The 19,923-nt window shown below is 29.3% G+C and overlaps 3 protein-coding genes and 1 pseudogene across 3 annotated transcripts in view; all 4 read left to right on the top strand.

Annotated features, from left to right (window-relative positions):
* The window catches only part of LOC125839797 (glucan endo-1,3-beta-glucosidase 12), a 282,415-nt gene that overhangs the window by 37,879 nt on the left and 224,613 nt on the right, over positions 1 to 19,923 (top strand). The window lies entirely within an intron of this gene.
* Positions 2,488 to 3,259, top strand: LOC125839704 (uncharacterized). Its single transcript, XM_049518692.1, has 3 exons — positions 2,488 to 2,564; positions 2,789 to 2,906; positions 3,206 to 3,259. Exons 1-3 carry the CDS (start codon positions 2,488 to 2,490, stop codon positions 3,257 to 3,259), a joined length of 249 nt encoding a protein of 82 aa, XP_049374649.1.
* On the top strand, positions 7,326 to 8,296 carry LOC125839822 (60S acidic ribosomal protein P1-like; annotated as a pseudogene).
* Positions 12,162 to 14,607, top strand: LOC125839807 (GDSL esterase/lipase At2g42990-like). Its single transcript, XM_049518809.1, has 3 exons — positions 12,162 to 12,530; positions 13,240 to 13,738; positions 14,367 to 14,607. Exons 1-3 carry the CDS (start codon positions 12,162 to 12,164, stop codon positions 14,558 to 14,560), a joined length of 1,062 nt encoding a protein of 353 aa, XP_049374766.1. The 3' UTR covers positions 14,561 to 14,607.

Genomic DNA, 19,923 nt, shown 5'->3' with positions numbered 1-19,923 from the left:
AGTTAAAGTGACTATATGATGGTGAGAATAATATATTTTATGTCAGTAAGAATAATAAATTTTATGTCGGTAAGAATAATAAATTTTAAAAAAGTAATGATGTGATTATAAATTTTTTTTACATATGAAATAATAGATATAAATGTGGGGTTGTTTTAACAAAATATAAGCTTGTGGATCAATTTTTGTATTAAAAATATCTCAAATCATGTTACGGAATTCCCATATTATGTTTTTTTGGAGAATATGAAATCACATCTCATGATATGGAATCATGAGATGGAATCAGCGTAAAATTGCATGTCCAAACACTGATTCCATCTCACGATTTCATATCGTGATATAGTGTCGCATGGCCAAACGCCTACTAATTAAGTTTCTACTTGTGCACACTCAAAGTTGAAGAAAATAAATATGAAATAAAAGCCAAGTTAAAAAGTATATTTATATATTATGTCATATTAAAAGTTTCAATTGACAGTATAAAATAAATCCTAGAATATGTTTAGAAGATTTTTTTAATTTTGCTAATAGTTAGATACACAAAAAGACCTCGATCTAAAAACCTAGCTTACTTGACGATTTCAATATCACCATCTATCGCAATAGTATAACTTATTTTATATTCCACGATTATATGCAAATAATATATATTCAATTATTTATATACTTGCTCTATTAGGATATTTATTTATAATCCACCATATATGTGATTGAAATCCAAAGGCAAAGTCGGCAAAAGGTGACCAAAAACATTGATTGTTTTATCAAGTTGTCGCATCCTTCTTTTTTAAAATGGTAGGAAAAAAGTTTTTGGATAAGATATCAAAAGGTTTTTTAGATAGTGTTTACTTTTTCTTCATTAAAATAGTTTTACCTAAATATTTTTTAATTTAGGCATGCTAAATCACCTATTTAATTAAATTTTAAATCGTTTGAATGATCTTTGAAATGCTTTTTGAACCCAAAGTTTCCAATTTGAGAGTTGCATTTGATTAATGGGAAGGTATTAAAATTGTTTGATCTCCGTCCCTGATTAAATTAGTATAATTCAGGGGGTCAAAATGTATACTCTAACTCAAACAAGCAAATCATATTAAAACTGAAAAATCAATTTAGAAATGTAATCCAACTTAAATAATCGAAGACACTTATCAATTTCACTCATTGCTATAGAAAATCTAATCAACTTGCATATTAGTTGTGAACTCTCTGGCTAACAACACATATCTCTTGTCCCAACAGTTTTAGAAGGGTGCAAAGGGTCCCAATGTAATAGATAAGAGACAAATTTCAAACATCATATCAATATTTGACAAAGCAAATTTGTATGTTAGTTAGACTAACTAATTGAATGGTAGGAAATTAGGCAATAAGTTTTTTGTTTTTATTTTCCTAATTAGAATAATTTTTTTTAAAAATAATCTTGTTTCGTAATAATATAATATTTCCCCATTTTCCTATAATATGTAATATTTCCAACAGATTACGTTATCATTATACGTGCATTAATTAAGCACGAAATTGTGTCAAAATCTAAATTAAGCATGAAGGAAAATTTCACCTAAATTTTTATGTTTTGTATCATAAATATGATATGTCATTTAAAAACAATTAGTAGACCTCTTTCATAAATATGATATGTCATTTTATATTGTTATTTTGAAGTAATCATATCAAGGTCAAAAAAATTGTATTTTTTCCATTAAATTTCGTGATGTTATAAGAACAAATCTTTACTAATTAAAAGGTATATATTTATCAAATACGCTAAATAAAGTTGAATAACTTTTATATGATTAAAATAATAAATAGAAAAACAACTTTTGTATTATTATATACAAACTTTGGAGATCAATTGACTTTTGTGTAATAATTAAAATAGAGCTGTACAAAATCGAATTAAACTACAAATTGAGTCATATCGGGGAAAAAATCGACTAGTGGATTGGTTTGATATTGGAAAAAAAAAACTACTAATACTTGGGTTGATTTGCTTCTTACTAAAAAAATCAATTCGAGCCAAAAAAAATTTTGTATAATAAAAATGTTTCTTTTCGTGCCGTAAATTCAAAATTGAGTGACCAATAATAAAATTTATCCATTTTACAAATATTCATATCAGTATAAACCGGCATAGTTTTGGCGTAAACTTTATTTATGTTTATTAAATAAAAAAATCTTTTTTTTCTTGTGTATTTTTAAGCTAAAACCACAAATCCTTGTTTCTTCCCAAAATAATTACATAAAAAAGAAATTAATTCCTTTACCTATGTGAAATCGGATATTTTTTTTTTCTTAAAGTAAATATAGTATTTTTGGTTGACCTTTAAACCAATTCGAAATAGGATTGTGTAGCATAAATTATACTCTATAAATAGTCCTCACAAATTTTAAATTCCACACAAAAAATTTCCCTGCTCCAAAAATTCGGACGGCAAGAATTTCTCCATATTTGTTAAGAGTTGAGACTAAGAAAAGAAAAAGATGTCTTCGATCGGTGAATTTGCTTGTACTTACGCTTGTTTAATCCTTCACGATGATGATATTCCTATCAATATAATGTATTTTCTCCTTTCTTGCGATTTCTTTGCATACTTTGAGTAAAGAATTTATCAGAAACAACCTTAATCACACTATCTTTTCTAAATCTTGCTTGTAAAATTACATTGAATTATTTTGTCTTTACTCTATATTACTTTAAATTTTTTGTTTTCTCTATTAAGAATAACCAAAATCTGGACAAATAGCAGATTATATGTTACACTGATTTTTAAACCATAGTTTAAATTGATGAACTGATCATGAACGTTAGAACCCCAACTTCTAACAATAATGTTGCCACTCCTCCTTCAATTACTGATAACGATGCTTCCACTGCACCTTCTGTCAATAACAAGAAGAAGGTATACTTTGATCTTAATTATATTAATGTCTCGTAAATTACAATTTTTTGCATATCAATAATGTTTGACCAAGTTTCTAATTTTGAAAAATGTTTTTCAAAAAGTACTTTTGGTGAGAAACGGTTGTTATTTAAACAATAAATTTGAACAACAATTAGTGTTTGACAAAAAATTTTCGTAGATTGGTGAAAAACAACTTCTTCTACTCTCCAGAAATACTGTTTTATGTATTACTTGACTTATGGAGAGTGAATTGTAAGCATAATATCTCATTATTGTGTTGTTTGTATTTTTTTCAGGAGGAAATAAAAGAAGAGAGTGATGATGAAGCCATGTTTAGCTTATTTGATTAGAGTCACATCCTCAGCTTATTTGAAGACTTAAAACTTTTTGGCTCTTTATTTTAAGCTTGTTTTATATTGTTCTTTTTAATAGAATTGTAGTAGAATTATTACCTTGCTATATCAAAAGACTTATTTAATTTTGTTTTAGATTTTGCCTGGTGATATCTTTGACAGAAAATAAATGACAATCACACAAAATATGAAGGAACACAATTGTATTCATGGGTATAAATCTATTGATTCCTTAATTCTACTCTCCTAAAATTTATCTATGATTCGTGATTCGAGGGTCGTTAGTGGCGTATTTTCCGAACTATGATGATTTGGATGATCTCTATATGAATATTCCTAAATTTGCAGAATATTCAAGATGCCTTTTTAAGGTAATATAATACCCTTTATATAGGCATGAACTAGGGTTTAGGGTAGGGGTGTGCATTGGTCGATTCGGTTTGGTTTTATGTATTATCGGTTCGGTTTATTGGTTTTCAGTTTTTAAATATGCTAAACCAATAACGAACCAATAAGATAATTTTTTATTGGTTTTCGGTTTAAACAATAAGAAAATGCTTATAAAACAAATATATGACTTCTCTAATAAATTTGACACGACAAGACAATAATGTAACTTTACAAAAGCTCATAAAATAGAAATAATAATAACAAACATGAAAAGAACTATACATGTGTTTAACACAAAGGGAAATCAAGAGGAATATGGTTCTTACTTTAGGTTTTGACGATTTGTATAATGTAAAGTTGTGAACTCAAAGTCACAGCGAAGTATGAATTGATGACTAAATGACAAAGACGTAACTATTAAGATATTGAGATTAATATATTTACTAATATGTATGTATATGTAAAAGTAGTAAATTACTAGTCTTAACTCTTAATGGGTTATCGGTTTACCCAATAACCCAATATTGAAAATCAATACCGAATCGATAACCCAATGATTTTTTTTATAAAACCATTAAAAAACCGTTAACCCAATAGCAATAAACCAATAACACTTTTTTCGGTTCGGTTTATCGGTCGGTTCGATTTTTGCACATCCCTAATTTAGGGTAGAGTAGCCTCCAAAAATCTTAGTTAGAATTAAACACACCTTGTAGAGTTCCAACTCAAATTAAATAAAGAGTCCACAAAATTTCAATATCTATTATGCGTAATCTTGAGTCCAACCTGACAATACAAAAGGAGGTGGATTATGATCGTACGAAAAATAGTTGACTTATCCTAGGATCAGAAACCTAATTCTAAAAATCGATTTTTAAAAAAAATAATTAATGAGAAGTTCACTCTATATATATATCTAAATAAGATTCTATATTACTGAATAATAGACATATTTTTATTTATTATTTTGTCATCAAACATAACAAGATTTTGCATTTTATAGTAAACCATCAGGAATCTACTACATCAACATTATTAAAACTAATGAAAAGAGTGAAACATGGGATATGAGATTGTATATGAACTATGCAGAATTTGTGGCCTTTTAAAATGATTAACTTTTGGCTTTAAATAAATGAATTCACACGCCTTGACAAATTATTATTCGATCCATCGTTAAATAAATAATCATATGATAACTTTCTAGAAAAATTTCATAAAAGTACAATTACTTAACTTACCTTACAAAATTATAATAAAAAACGTACAATATAAATCTTAAGTCAAAGGCATAATTTGGTATACAATAATATACATCCAATATACAATAATATACAAAACTTTCATTTTATTTTTTTTACAAAAATATTTTAAAACTTGATATACAATATTATACCCCAGTATAAAATATTACAAAAGATATTTATACACCCATATATAATAATATACAATCTTATACACTATTATATAAAATGAAATTTCGTCAAACTTTGCTATTAGATTTCTCTGAAATGGAATCTTCCCGAAAATTTGTAGAGAGGTAGATCTAGTATGCCATATATCATCCCCAATACGTGAGGTATTATGATCACAATAGAATTTCATTGGAAAATTATTTTAAAATGATTGACACTTTACTCTTGAAATTTCTCGATAATAATCGAGTCAAAATAGTATAATTCGGTAGCTCAAAACATAACCCAATCCAAACAAGCAAAGCATATTAGAACTGAAAAATCAATTTAGCAAAAAATATTTGTGCTTGTGAAAAAATACTTTTAATGAATGAATAGGACGGATCGAAAGAAAACTTACTTAAATATATTAGCTAGAAAAATAACAATGCCAAAATGTGAAAGAATATAGAAATCAATTAAAGTACATCAAGTTTGATTGGAAATGGTGTATTCAGAAAGGTTATACTAACCTCAACATTGAACTAGACTCTTGGCTAATCATAGAAATACTTAAAGATGAAAAATCTAGCAATTTTAAATTAAATAAAGTAATTGAAGACACGTATATAATGCTTAAAATGTAATAGGAAAATGATCATAATTAATAATGAGGGTAAATTATGAATTAAGTGTAAAATTATCCATTAATTTCATAAAATAGATAAATATTGTTGGACATCCCAAAATAGCATAGTAGACAACTATTGTTGGACGGAGGAATATGTATAATAAGTATGAACCTTTATATATATATATATTTAGCAATGAACCTTAGGGACGATGAAGAAAATTTCACTTAAATTTTTTAATATTTTGCACCAATATATATGAGAGTTCAGAGTCAAAAGGGCAAAACAAAATTGCCAAAAATTCCAAAAAGGCACATCAATTTTTTTAAAACCAAAAGGGCAAAATCGCTCCTAACGAAGCGATTTCCCTCTGACACAATTTTGACACTGTTTGTCCGTTATTTTTTCCCCAACTAAAATCATTGCTATGGCAGCGTTTTAATTAAAAAAAATTCTTGGAAAATCGCTGCCTTGGCAGCGACTTTATAAAAAAAAATAAAAAAAAATCTGAAATCGCTGCCTTGGCAGCGTTTTCATTTCCCTCCAATTTTATTATTATTTTAAATTGTAATTCAATATTCACATTTCATATAAAAACAAATTGAGTTACAATTAAAAAAATTGGAGAGGAATGAAAACGCTGCCAAGGCAGCGTTTAAAAAAGAAAAAGATTTTTTTTAATAAAAAACCTACCAAGGCAGCGATTTTCATAATTTTTTTTTTAATAAACGATTTCTCAAGATTTTTTTCTTTTTTTTTTTAGTTAAAACACTGCCACAACAGCGATTTTAGTTGGGAACTTTTTTTCGGACTTAAAGCGATTTTAACGAAAAAAAAGAAAAAAAAGTTTTGGACAAAATTGCTGTCCTGGCAGCGATTTTTTTTTTTTTAACAAACTAACGGCGTTAAAATTGTGTCACAGGGAAATCGCTTCGTCGGGAGCGATTTTACCCTTTTGGTTTTCAAAAAAATTGATGGGCCTTTTTGAAAATTTTGACAATTTTTTTTGCCTTTTTGGCTCCGAACTCATATTTATGACATAACGTTTTAAAATAGTTAGTAAACCTCTTTTTTGTGATTTACGAAGTTGTCTTTACATCTTTATTTTGAAGCAATCACATCAAGCTCATAGAATTTGATTTGTCATTAAATTCCTTGATGTTATTAGAACAATTCTTTTGGTAATTAAAATAGTGTTTATTAATTTTAGGTGATAAACTTTTAGGTTTGATGAGTTTTTTATACCAAAATAGAAAAATAACTTTTGTGACCAATAGTAAAATTTAACCTTTTTATAAGTAGTCATCAATTTAAACCAACATACATAATTTTCTCACTGGGTTTATTTATATATATTAAATGATTTTTTTTCTTGTAAGCTAAAACCACAAATCCTCGTTTCTTCCCAAAATAATAAATAAAAAATAAATTAATTCCTAGACCAATATGGAAACGGATACTTTTTTTTTTCCCAAGGAAATATAGTATTTTTGGTTGGCCTTTTAACCAAATTGAAATAGGATTGGAGTAGCATAAATTATATTCTATAAATAGTCCCACACAAAGCCTAAATACCCTACAAAATATTTCCCTGCCCCCAAAAATTCGGACGGCAAGAGTTTCTGCATATTTGTTAAGAAGAAAAAAATGTCTTCCATTGGTGAACTTGCTTGTACCTACGCGTGTTTGATCCTTCACGATGATGATATTCCAATCAATGTACGTAATATATTTTCTCCTTCCTCTTATGAATTCTTCGCTATTATATTTTTTTTCAATACTTATTTTTATATGCTTTATTTGAGCGATAGATAATAATCTCAATCACACCACTTTCTGGATCGTACAATTACACGGAATATATGTGATTGTTGTTGTTGAATCTTAAATAGAAACCTTTATTCTCGTATCGTATTATTCAAGAAAGATCCTCGTTCTTACTCTTTTATTTTCAAAATTTTCCCCTTTCTTTAATCTCTAAATATAAACAATGGTTCAAAACTCATAATTCATCAAATTTTAATTTTGTTGGCTCGATTTATTATATATATGTAGGCGGAGAGAATTGGTACACTTATAAAAGCATCAAATTTAAAGGTGGAATCGTACTGGCCAAGCCTTTTCGCAAAACTTTGTGAAAAGATGAATGTTAATGAACTGATCATGAACGTTGGTACCTCCAACTACTGATAACGATGCCTCCACTGCACCTTCCGTCAATGACAAGAAGAAGGTATGCTTTGATCTTATATTAATTGAACAACAATTACTGTTTGATCAAACTTTTTAAAAACGCTTTTAAATATAAATATATATTTTTTCAAAGGTGTTTTAACTTATTGTATGTATATCTCATTATTGTGTTGTTTGTATGTTTTCAGGAGGAAATAAAAGAAGAGAGTGATGATGAAGCCATGTTTAGCTTGTTTGATTAGGACTCATATCATCAGCGACTAAAAAGTTTTTGGCTCTTTAATTTGAGTTATTTTATAGAATTACGGTAGAATTTAATTATTTTGAATAATGTTACCTTGTTATATCGAAAAACTTATTTAGTTTTGTTTTAGGTTTTGCCTTTTTCTTTAAGAATTTTATTTTGCCTCTGATATTTTGACTAACGATAGATGCTCAGATTGTAAATAATCATTATTTTTTACTCTAAGATTGTGAGTTCAAGCGGTCGTCTCATAGGACAAGACTCCGAATTCTTAGTACTAATTTTGCAAAATTAATATGAAATTAATCCTTCTTATTTTCAAAATAAGATCAAATAGTATTGATTATTGAATATATATGTAATAAGTATGTATTTTTTTAATTGTATTTTATTATTTTGTCAAATATACCATAATTTTACGTTTTATAGCCCACCTAAAAAGCCCAAATGTGCCCGCCCCTTATTTCGTATCTCATTTTTCTTTACAATAACAATCAACGATTCAGCCTTTAATATATGTATTAGTATTGATGATTGAACAATTTTCACATATAGCAAACATAAAAATTATATTTGTATGTTATAACTATAGTTTGCATAATTGTGCTTCATAGAAAATTTTATGTTTGCTATGGAGCTTTTGATTTGTATAATTTGCTAGATACATCCAATTTTATACAAATTGTTCAGTTTTGTATAAATTCATTTATACATTGTAATTTGTATAATAAGATCTGTATTCTTATAATTATAAGTGTATAGGATGAAAATATATATATTTGTATTTCTATATACATTTTTCTCTCGCTTTATACAAACACAAACACATTTTATACCGAAATGTATAAAATGGCTAATTGTATACCGAAAATGGCTAGTATACCGAATCAGATAAAAAAAAGGGATGCTTGTTGCGAATTACAAATAAAATAAACTATGGCTATAACATTTAATTTGAATTAATAATTTGCTATTTCATACAATTTTCCCTTGATTAATTAATCGGGAATCTACCAGTTTTCTTAATTTCATTGCATTTTTGTCCAAAAACACCTATACTTTTTAAAAGCCAAATTAGCCTAATACTTCATAATTGACTTAAGTTAGGTGTATTTAATACCAATCTCATGAAAACAAGGTAGAAACACAAATAAAATAATGTGTGAAGACATATAAATTTAAGGGAAATTTATATAACTCTCACTATAGTTTAGAAGCTAATCACTTAGATATACTCTAATTTGCAATATTACGAATCTTACCAAATTTTGGGTCATTCAGATACACCCATATACATGTATCTCGGATACATGAGGTCAAAATTAAGTGTAATTTGTCCTAGATACACAATATCCAACTGGATTCGCATGTATTTGAGATACATAATGAATCTCGCTCACCTCCCTCGTCTCCTTCCCATCTCGTTCGTCACTCTCCTATACTATCTCGCTCACATCTCTCCTTATTTTAGTGTATCTGATAGCAAAAATACATGTATCTAAGTGTATCTTTATTGATACATAGTAGAAAATTCTTAATAAATAATAAAATACGTAATATTTTAAAAATTCATATAATAATAGTATATATATGATAGTTAAATATTTCTAAAGTTTTTTCTAAATAGAATACACCAAACGTATTTCAAATGTTTATTATAAAAGGAAGCTTAGTGCATGGAGTGAATGAGAAAGCTTCGTGTTGTCTGCAAGCTATACTATTAGCAAACAACTTTTTGGGACAATAAATATATATATTAATAAATTATTAAAGTTTTTACCGTCATTAATTAACCCTAGATTTAATGTCCTATAGACTTTAGCGAAATTTATAAAAAGTACTCTCTCTGTCTCTAATTATTTGTCCACTTTTGAATTGACACACATATTAAGAAAATAATTAATGACATAGTGAGTTTACCATTTTATCCCTAGTAATTATGAAGTGGATGAAAAGTTCTACATTTTTCAAAGTAATTAGTCATTTAATTGAGGGTATAATAGGTAAAAAAAATTGTTTTTTCTTGATTTGTCAAAATGAACAAGTAATCAGGGACAACTATAAAATGAAAAGTGGACAAGTAATTAGAGACAGAGGGAGTACTAAAATATACTATTATCTAGTAATTACCTCTAAAAAAAATATATTTACCGGTAATTAAGTAATTGCCATTAATTAAATATAGCTCCAAAATTATTTTTGGTAGTGTTGTTTGCAACAAATTTTAAACATATGAAAAATAAATCATCCACACAAATAAAATATGAAGAAACATGAATATTTTATTGATAATAGTGTGGATACAATTTTGTTCCTCCCTTGATTCTTCACTCATAAGATTTATCCATGATTCGAGGGCCATTAGTGGCGTATTTCTCGAACTAGGATGATTTAAATTTGACCTCTATATGAGTATTCCGTGACTTTTGTGGAATATTTCGAGATGCCTTTTAAGGGAATTTAGTACCCTTTATAGAGGCATGAACTAGGGTTTTGGGTTGAGTACCCTTCAAGAATTCTAATTGAAACTAAACACACTTTCTAGAATCCCAATTCGAATTGAACACGTCTTGTAGGGTCCCATAAATTTCAATGTCTACTAGTGCTACCACATGCCAAAAAACATGCATATTCTGTAACTCATATTTTTGTCAACAAAGTACTAAATGAAGTGGAGACGGATTTAAAATTTGAAGTTCATGAATTTTTAATAATTTTATATTTAAAAGTGACTTCTTTATATTCCCTATGAGGGGAATTAAACCCCCATAAACTTGAGCAAATTTCTTCACTATCGCTAGACCAAGTGATTACTTTGTTGTTAGATTTTCAACATATATTTCTTATATATTTATAAGACTTTTCACTATAAATATAAAATCTACACAAAAGTTATCGATTTCCCCAAAATCCGCATTCAATATCCTAGATCTGCTTCTATTTATGACGTATAAAATAACTAAGCTTAATTTGGTGAAATTTGGTCCATTATTATCACTTATTGTAGCTGACATTACCAAACTTTACATCACTATATTAACTGTTCGCTATAACTTGTAGGATGGTCTTCTACACCTCGATTGTATCGCACCTCCATTGTTGCATTTATAAAAGAGTACTACGTGTACATTAATTATAAGTTGTACTCTACTTCTTTCGTTTTACTTTTATTTGTCCAATTTAAACTTTGCACGTTTTTTTAAAAATAAAATAATTAATTAAGTGATTAATGCTAAGTTTAAAACTTGAAGAAATAATACTCTTTTTTTGATATATCAAAATTAACAAATAAAAATAATTTTATAAAATAATGGATAAATAAAAATAAGCAGAATGCGAATGTATAAGTACAATTACTAGTTTAGAAATGAAAATGTTAGCATGCAGTAGTTATGATATAGGTTAGTGATCAAGACCGAGATCGATTTACACTTAGTTTGGTTGGTTGATACGTATTGTTTCATAATGTATTTTATTGTATTGTATCCAGAGGCGAATCTAGAATTTTTCGAATATGAGTGCAACAAGTAAAATGTATTGAAGTGGGAACTGATCCTTAATCCTCAAGGTCAAAAGCTCAACATTAAACCATGTTGACCATTTAGACTTCTTGTAGTACAGGTGCCAGAATATAATATTATACAAATTTTAGAAAATATATATATAAACTATCTAATTTTACGAAGTGATCGCGTGCGAATGCCCTATTTTTTTACTCTAAATTTGTCATCATACTGTATTGTTTTAATGAATAGAGTGATCGGAAAACAAGGTGTTATAGAAAAAAATGTGCAAATCTACGGGAGCAATGTTAAGAAACGGAGAAGAGTGACATAATTGCAATTTGCGATTCGAAGTTAAATAACAGAGTCTCATTAATTGCTTCCACTCAAAAAAAATAAAATTCTGCACTCATCACTACAAGTTTTGCCAGTCGTAATAATTTTGGCAGCCATTAATAATCTCAACAAACCCTCTATCCCACCCTATTTTTCACACTCATAAAAAATAAAATCACCAAATTCACTCAAAATCCCAATGCAACAATGGCTTATACCACTTTGATCAGCATAATCCTTAGTCATTTTTTGTTACTAACGACTAAAACATTGGCTGGAAAAGTTCCAGCAATTATAGTGTTCGGCGATTCGTCGGTGGATTCAGGGAATAACAACCAGATCTCCACTGTTCTTAAGAGCAATTTCGAACCGTACGGCCGCGATTTCTACGATAAAAAGCCAACTGGTAGGTTCTGCAATGGGCGAATTCCACCGGATTTCATATCGGAGGCTTTTGGGGTGAGGCCATTTGTTCCAGCTTATTTAGATCCGGCGTTTAGTATATCTGATTTTGCAGAAGGTGTTTGTTTTGCTTCTGCTGGTACTGGTTATGATAATGCCACTTCTGATGTGCTCGTAAGCTTTCATTAACTCCTTTCCAATTTTAACTGATTTTTTTTCTTTTTCAAGGACGTCTCAATAAAATTAATACAACGAGTCATAGTTGCTATAATACTAGCACGTGTTTACCTTTATTTGCTAATTTGGGTAACAGAATCATGGTGCTAGGAAAATTTCCACAAATTAAGTTTAAAATTAGATCTTGAGTCTAATTCATATTCTAAAAATTATTTCAAAAGTGAAGAAATCATCAACATGACATTTAACTTGGCTTCAGTGGATAACTATGACTTTCAATTTTGAGTGTGCACAAGTAGACACTTAAACGTATATAAAATTAAACAAATAGACACATGTATCCTACATAGCATAATACACATAGACGCCACGTATGATACAAAATTGTGATGCAGGGTGCCATGTAGGACGAATGTGTCTATTTGCTCAATTTTATAAAAGTTTAAATGTCTACTTGTGCACACCTAAAGTTAAAGGTCATAGTTGTCAATTGATGCCAAGTTAAGGGTCATATTTATGTATTATGCTCATTATATTTGGTGCATGACAAATTTTAATTTGGACCAAACAATCGGTGAGATGAGTCCTGCTCTAAGCTCTTGAGCTTAACTCAGATTGTTCAAACTTTATTAGGAGGAGATCATACTTTTCTCATTCTATAACATTATGCGATAGATAGATTGTGGACTTGAAAATTATTTTGCAGGATGTGATCCCATTGTGGAAGGAAGTTGAGTACTACAAGGAATATCAAAAGAAACTTGAAGCATACGCAGGTAAAAAGAAAGCCAAATACATAATAAAAGAGTCACTCTATTTAATCAGCATTGGAACAAATGACTTCTTGGAAAATTACTATTCAATGCAAAGCCAACGCTCTTCTCAATACACAGAAGATCAATTTCAAGATTTTCTTCTTCGACTTGCTCAGAACTTCGTGCACCAAATTTATCGCATGGGTGCTAGGAAAATTTCGTTAACTGGAGTTCCTCCAATGGGGTGTTTGCCATTGGAAAGAGCAACAAATTATGTAGGTGGAAATGGAGATGGATGTAATGAGAAGTATAATAATGTTGCTAAGCATTTCAATGTCATGTTGAGTGGTTTGGTTGAGAGGTTAAATCAAGAGCTTCCTGGGATTAGAGTGGTCTTTGCTGATGCTTATAATCTCTTGCTACAAATGATTACAAATCCTTCTTCATATGGTAAGTTTTTCTTTCCATTTGGACTTTTTTTTAAAAAAAACTTAGAGTTGTGTTTGGAATTTAGGAAACATCAAAAACTCTGTTTTCACTTTCACTACATTTTCATTTTTCAATTTTACCCTAACATTTATATTTTATAAAAATGATCCTATTTAAATTATATCTTATGTGGAAAATGTACATCAAAATAACCAGATATTATTTGCAGAAACTATAACCAAACATAACTCCATCTTCATCTCCACGTCCTCCAACTTCCAAAAAATTCAAATAAAGTGAAAATATTTGTAAAGTTATGTAGTAGCTCGTAGATGAGATCTAATCTATGATATTATGTGACTGCCTATTTTGATTTATTACTCTTTTAGAGCAAATTTAATTGTATGTTTCAGATAAGTTAGTCAAGTTTTTAGAAATTAAAAGGTATAAATCATATTTAGAGAAAAACATATTCAAAATCTAAATATTCTTTGCAAACCTATGGCCACACACAATACTAATTCCAAATCCAACTTTAAAAATTTTGAAAAAATAAAAAATACTATTTAATTTTCGACCAAACGCCTAGAAATTAACTATTTTTTAATTTCTATTTTTTTTTGGCGATTGGCTATTTTGAGAAATGCAGGGTTTGAAGTGTCAAGTGTAGCATGTTGTGGCACAGGATTATTTGAGATGGGTTTTTTGTGCGATAAATTAAGTCCATTGACATGCACAGATGCAAATAAGTTCGTATTTTGGGATGCATTTCATGTGACAGACAAAACAAATCACATTATTTCTGATTTCTTGATGGAACATGTCCTTGACCAATTTTTATAGTTATGTTGGATCATCTAATATGGATTTTGTAGGAGGATGCATAGATTGACTTGTTTTCATTGGTATTTTATTTTTGTTTAGTGTCGATATTTGGATATTGTGGTGGGAAGAATTAAATAAACGAATATTTGTTGTACGTACATTTTTTGATTCTCAAGGATATTGTATTATTTGAACTACAATATCAAATGAGATATGTATCGTTAAAATATAGAGACCACTCATTTTTTAAAAGAATCGACATGCGCGGAACCTTCACATGCATGTTTGTCAATTTGATATGTGAGTTTGAGAAAAGTATAATTCTAAGTCAATTTTGTTCACTGAACATACAATTTGAAAGCAATTGCACATACCATAAATGAGACCGTTGTTTGCACGGTGATAGATAGAGAAATCAGATATTTTTTTATTTTGAATCAATGAATTGAGCTATCTTTTGGGCTTTATAGTATCTCTAAGTTTAGGCTATTTTTTTTAATGTAAATGAAAACTTGGCTATATTTTCTGTAAACAAACTAGTTTATTGTATATTTATAAATTTTTTGGTTTTTTTCTTTAATATCAAACCAAATCTCTAGTCAATTTTTTTTTTCCATTTGCGAATTGATACAATTTTCGATTTGATTTTATTCACCCTGCCTAGCTAGGCCCATCCCTACCTCCGACCCAAAGAACTAGGCGACTAACATTACCGCCCCAAATACCAGCAAATCGGCCCATTGAAATTGAGTCAGCCCAACACATACTTATAAATATAGGTCCCTTTAATAAAAAAAATCAATATTTCAATTGTTCTCTCTGTTAGCTTGTAAAATTAACTCACTATTATGGGGTAAAAGTAGTTTCATCTCTATTGTAAAATTTGATCTTGTTTATATCCATTTCCCTCATTCTTACTCATTTGTTTGATTTCGTTTTAGAATTTGATTTGATGTTGTAATATACATAATTAATTTGTTTAGAATCTTAATTGCCTTGTTGTTTATCTGAGTCGTCCAAAAGTTTAATGGGCAGAGTGTGTTGATGGGGTGTATCTAAGAGTGTGCTATCCAAATGCAAAAGATAACGTTGTCAAAATTGACGAAAAATGTTGTGTATGCATTTTTGGAGAGAGACAACTCAGTTATAAGTGCAGTGGCGGAGCCAGAAATTTCGTCGGGTGTTCAAACTATAAAAGAGTAGATAATTTTTTTTAGCAGAATGGCTGCACAAAACATTTTTTTTACTGATGAGTGGATATATCCAAATTTAGATATTAATTTACAATGTTTTAAAGTTCAAGAGAATTGTTGAAACTTTTTTTTTCCACATTTTCCTTTTCATTTAATAAAAATTCTTAACTATTTTATATTTTCTAAAAAAATAGTTTAGAAATAATCAAAATTATAATGTGGACAATAATCTTTAATTGTATTTTTAAAATTAATTTATTAAGAGTGTGTTATACCTAATAATTCACTTAAAATAGATTAAAAATAGAAGATTCTTAACTATTTTATATTTTCTAAAAGAATAGTTTAGAAATAATCAAAAGTATAATAGTGGATAATAATTTTAATTTATCTATAAAATTAATTTATTAAGAGTGTGGTATACCTAATAATTCACAAATATTAATTATTAGGTTAACTAAAATTTAAGGCTAGAAAAGATATTAATTATTAGGTTAACTAAAATTTAAGGCTAGAAAATAAACGGTGCTGCTAATGGCTAGTCATGTGTTTTTTTTGTTTAAAAATCAAATTGTGTTAAATAACGTAGAGGTTAACTAAAATTTAAGGCTAGAAAATAAACGGTGCTGCTAATGGCTAGTCATGTGTTTTTTTTGTTTAAAAATCAAATTGTGTTAAATAACGTAGCTAGTGAGGATCAAACCACAGACCTCAAAGATACAGTTATGCACACTTACCACTAGACTACGAGCCACTATTATGCATAAGTATGTTCAATTTATTATATATTCATATATTAGATAATATTTTACCTATATACACAGTATAATTTTTTGATGAAGAGTGTTTGTCTGACCACCCTTACTTGGATGTAGCTCCGCCCCTGCATAAGTGGATAGTTATCTTCCCAACAGAGTAAATATTGAGGTATTTTTTTTCTCTTATTTGGTTAGTTGAAAATATTTATTTTTGACTTGTTTAAACAAACACATTTAGTGGCCTAAAGCCAAAAATAAATTTGAGGTCTAATTTTTAATTTTTAATTTTTAAAATTTTGAGATCCAAAGTTATTTCTTCTTTTTAATGAAAAGGTTTTATTTTTTCAATGGTTTTAAGCTAAATATATAATATACCAAATTTTTTTTTAATCTTGTGGTGCTAAACATGTCAAGCGGAAGTTAAATTTAAAAATTGACAAAAAAGAAAGAAACATTTTATAATATTTCGAAACGAACTAAACGAAAGACACACTATAATTTTTTTGGTTAAAAAATACTTATAATAATTTTATTATTACTAAATAACGGGGCCCTCGAATTTGGGGGCCTAAGACCGATGCCTCATTTTTAAAGCATTAAGCCGCCCTTAAGTCTATGTGATATTTTGTAACGATCGGGTTCCGTCGTTATAGAAAAACCAACGGGGGGTCGGAAAACTTTTTCGTAGTAACTAGAGATTTCCCAACCTAGTCCAGATTTGAACGAAATCGGAGTCATTCACGTCTAGGGAAATCTGGTAGCAGTTGGGTGATCTAATTATGAGTTTGATCATATGAGTAGATAGATAAGTCGTTAAAGACTCGGTACGACTTTACAGAATTGAATTCGGGTGAGTAGAACTCCCGAAATTGATCTTAGCATGAACGAGTAGTTTCTGAGTGTCGTTGGTTGAAGGTGCGTTGTGAAATGGGGTCTTGAAATTATTAAAATAGCTCATTGTTTCGTGCAAGCCGCTTTGGCGGTGATTTATGTCTCTAGGGCGGGGATGCTGTAGCGGGGTGGGGACCTCTGTGGCGGGCCCGATGCGACTTAAGTCGATAATAAACCCCAAAACGTCTTTATTTTGCACTTTTTGACTTTGAGAGTAAGAAGACGAACCCCAGGCGATTCTTGACAGTTTTCCACTATCTTTAAGGCTAAAGGTAAGGTTTTAACTCCTCGAATCCATTTTTCGATCTGTAAAGTGTAATCTAATAGGTAAATATCGATGGGGGAGAGTTTTGATATGAGAATTATGATGGAAAAAGCCCTAATTTGGGTAATGGGATCATATGTATGATCTAGGGTTGTTAGAATTGTTAGTAATCCGGGTAATTAGTGATTGTTTATTGGTTCTTGTATTATATTGATTGTTTGTACACCAAGAACAAGCGGAACGAATTCGGAAAGGGAAGGATCAAGTTTTTTAAGGTTTCAAGCTTGTTTCGAGGTAGGTGATGGTTGTGATTCTATGATTGTGTGATGTATGTTTGTTCTTGCTTCATTATGATACATGTTTGTATTCGAATGTTGCATTATTGATCACATTAATTGTAAATGAGGATTTATGAATGATGAATGCCATGAATCATGACTTGATTGTATGATTATGAGAATGTACTTTGTGATTGTGCTTGTGACTTGTTGAATGGATCGGATGTTGCGTTCCGACACACTAACTTGGGCTTGGGTTCCATGAGAGGACCAATAATTTGATATAATTGTGCATATTGAGAAGTGTGTAACTGTTCGTTGTTCGTAAATGATGATGATATTGTATATGTTCGATATATGCATATGATTATATTGTTGTATTGACTTATGTCTGTTACACTTAGTGGGATTGCCGCGTGATCCTACTAGTACACGGTGGTTGTGTATAGATACTGCACTTGCTTTTTCTTTGTTGAGTACAGGGCATCTTCAGGCGGCTATTGACAGACCTTGCTTAGAAGATCAGTGATCGTCGTTCGAATTCAAGGGTGAGTCAGTTCTTTCAGGCTGCCATAAGTTCTCTTTTCGTTTATGTCCACATTTCGGACTTAGACTTTTCTAGTTAGTTATTAGTTCATTAGTTGGGGTTGTAACCCTTTTTGTTAGACTTATTGATCTTATTAGATGTTTTGGTACATTGACTTTCAGGCTCTAGGTAGTATTTCCGCATTTTTTAGTTGTTAGATCTTTTGGAAGTTTATGGAAACCTCAGTCTTTAGCTATTTAACTTGCTTCTGTAACTTAAATGTTTTAGTTTTTGGTTTAGTTGCTTGGTTTGGGTTGTAGTAGTGATTCTCCCACTGGAGGGTTAGTGTGAGTGTCAATCACGACAGTCTGGGTCGTGACATAGTTGACTAAGTGCATTTAGTGTTCAATCATATAAGGGGAAACTAAGAAAATACCCCATAAAACAAAATAATTACAAACATATACCCATTTACATTCATACCCCACTAAATAATTACCTTATATACCCCCAACAAATTTCGCTTAACTGATACTAAATCAATATTATATACTGTATTGGTATCATTAAGGCTGATAATTTTGCTTAACTGATACTACAAGAGTATATGTATCGTTGTGGTATCATTAAGATTTCTTGTTCAGAAATTATGGTATCATTGACTAATAAGTAATTTCTGAACATGAAACCTTAATAATACCAATACAATATATATATACTGATTTAGTTTCAAGTTAAGCTAAATTATCAGCCTTAATAATATCAATACAATATATGATAATGATTTAGTATCAGTTAAGCGAAAATTATCAGCCTTAATAATACCAATACCATATATGATACTAATTTAGTATCAGTTAAGTGGAAATTATCATCCTTAATGAATGAAGGGTATGAGCTGTAATTATTTATGAGAGCATGAATATTTCAGGAATTACTTTGAGTTTGTGTACGAACTTGTAATTAATTTAGATTTTATGATTCATTTATGTAGTTTTTCCATTAAATAATGTGTGTTTTTAGTAATGAATTGCCCTTCGTAGAGTTAACAGTTTGTTATTGTTTTTTTGATTCCGTTGGTAAAAAGACTAAAAACACACACATTACTTAATTAAAGGTCAAATATGCTTGGTCAAATTATTTATTGATTTTAAAAGTTAATTATTTAGTTAAATATTAACACCCCGTGCAAGTAACTATTTATCATGTTTGTATGTGATTGGATTTCTGTAGACGTGATAGAGTTTTGTGTTATATCTGTTAGTGAAAAGCTTAAAATATAACAAAATTACAAGATTACAATTGAAAATAAAAATGAAGAAATAAATCTCTTCAGGCTGAGGCGCGGATATCTCGCTCTCTTTAAGAAGATTCAAGCCCACTGCAGCAAATGTTTTCACCGGTCCAGCAGTAGTCATCTTGACTTGTCCCCTCTAGGATACAACAGTCTTCACAAAGTATAACTCAACA

The sequence above is a fragment of the Solanum verrucosum genome, unplaced genomic scaffold, assembly GCF_900185275.1.
Source record: "Solanum verrucosum unplaced genomic scaffold, falcon-dt-bn FXZP01000175.1, whole genome shotgun sequence".
In the NCBI taxonomy this organism is placed as follows: Eukaryota; Viridiplantae; Streptophyta; class Magnoliopsida; order Solanales; family Solanaceae; genus Solanum; species Solanum verrucosum.
The sequence above is the reverse complement of the archived record's forward strand: the minus strand, read 5'-3'. Positions and strand labels throughout refer to the sequence as shown.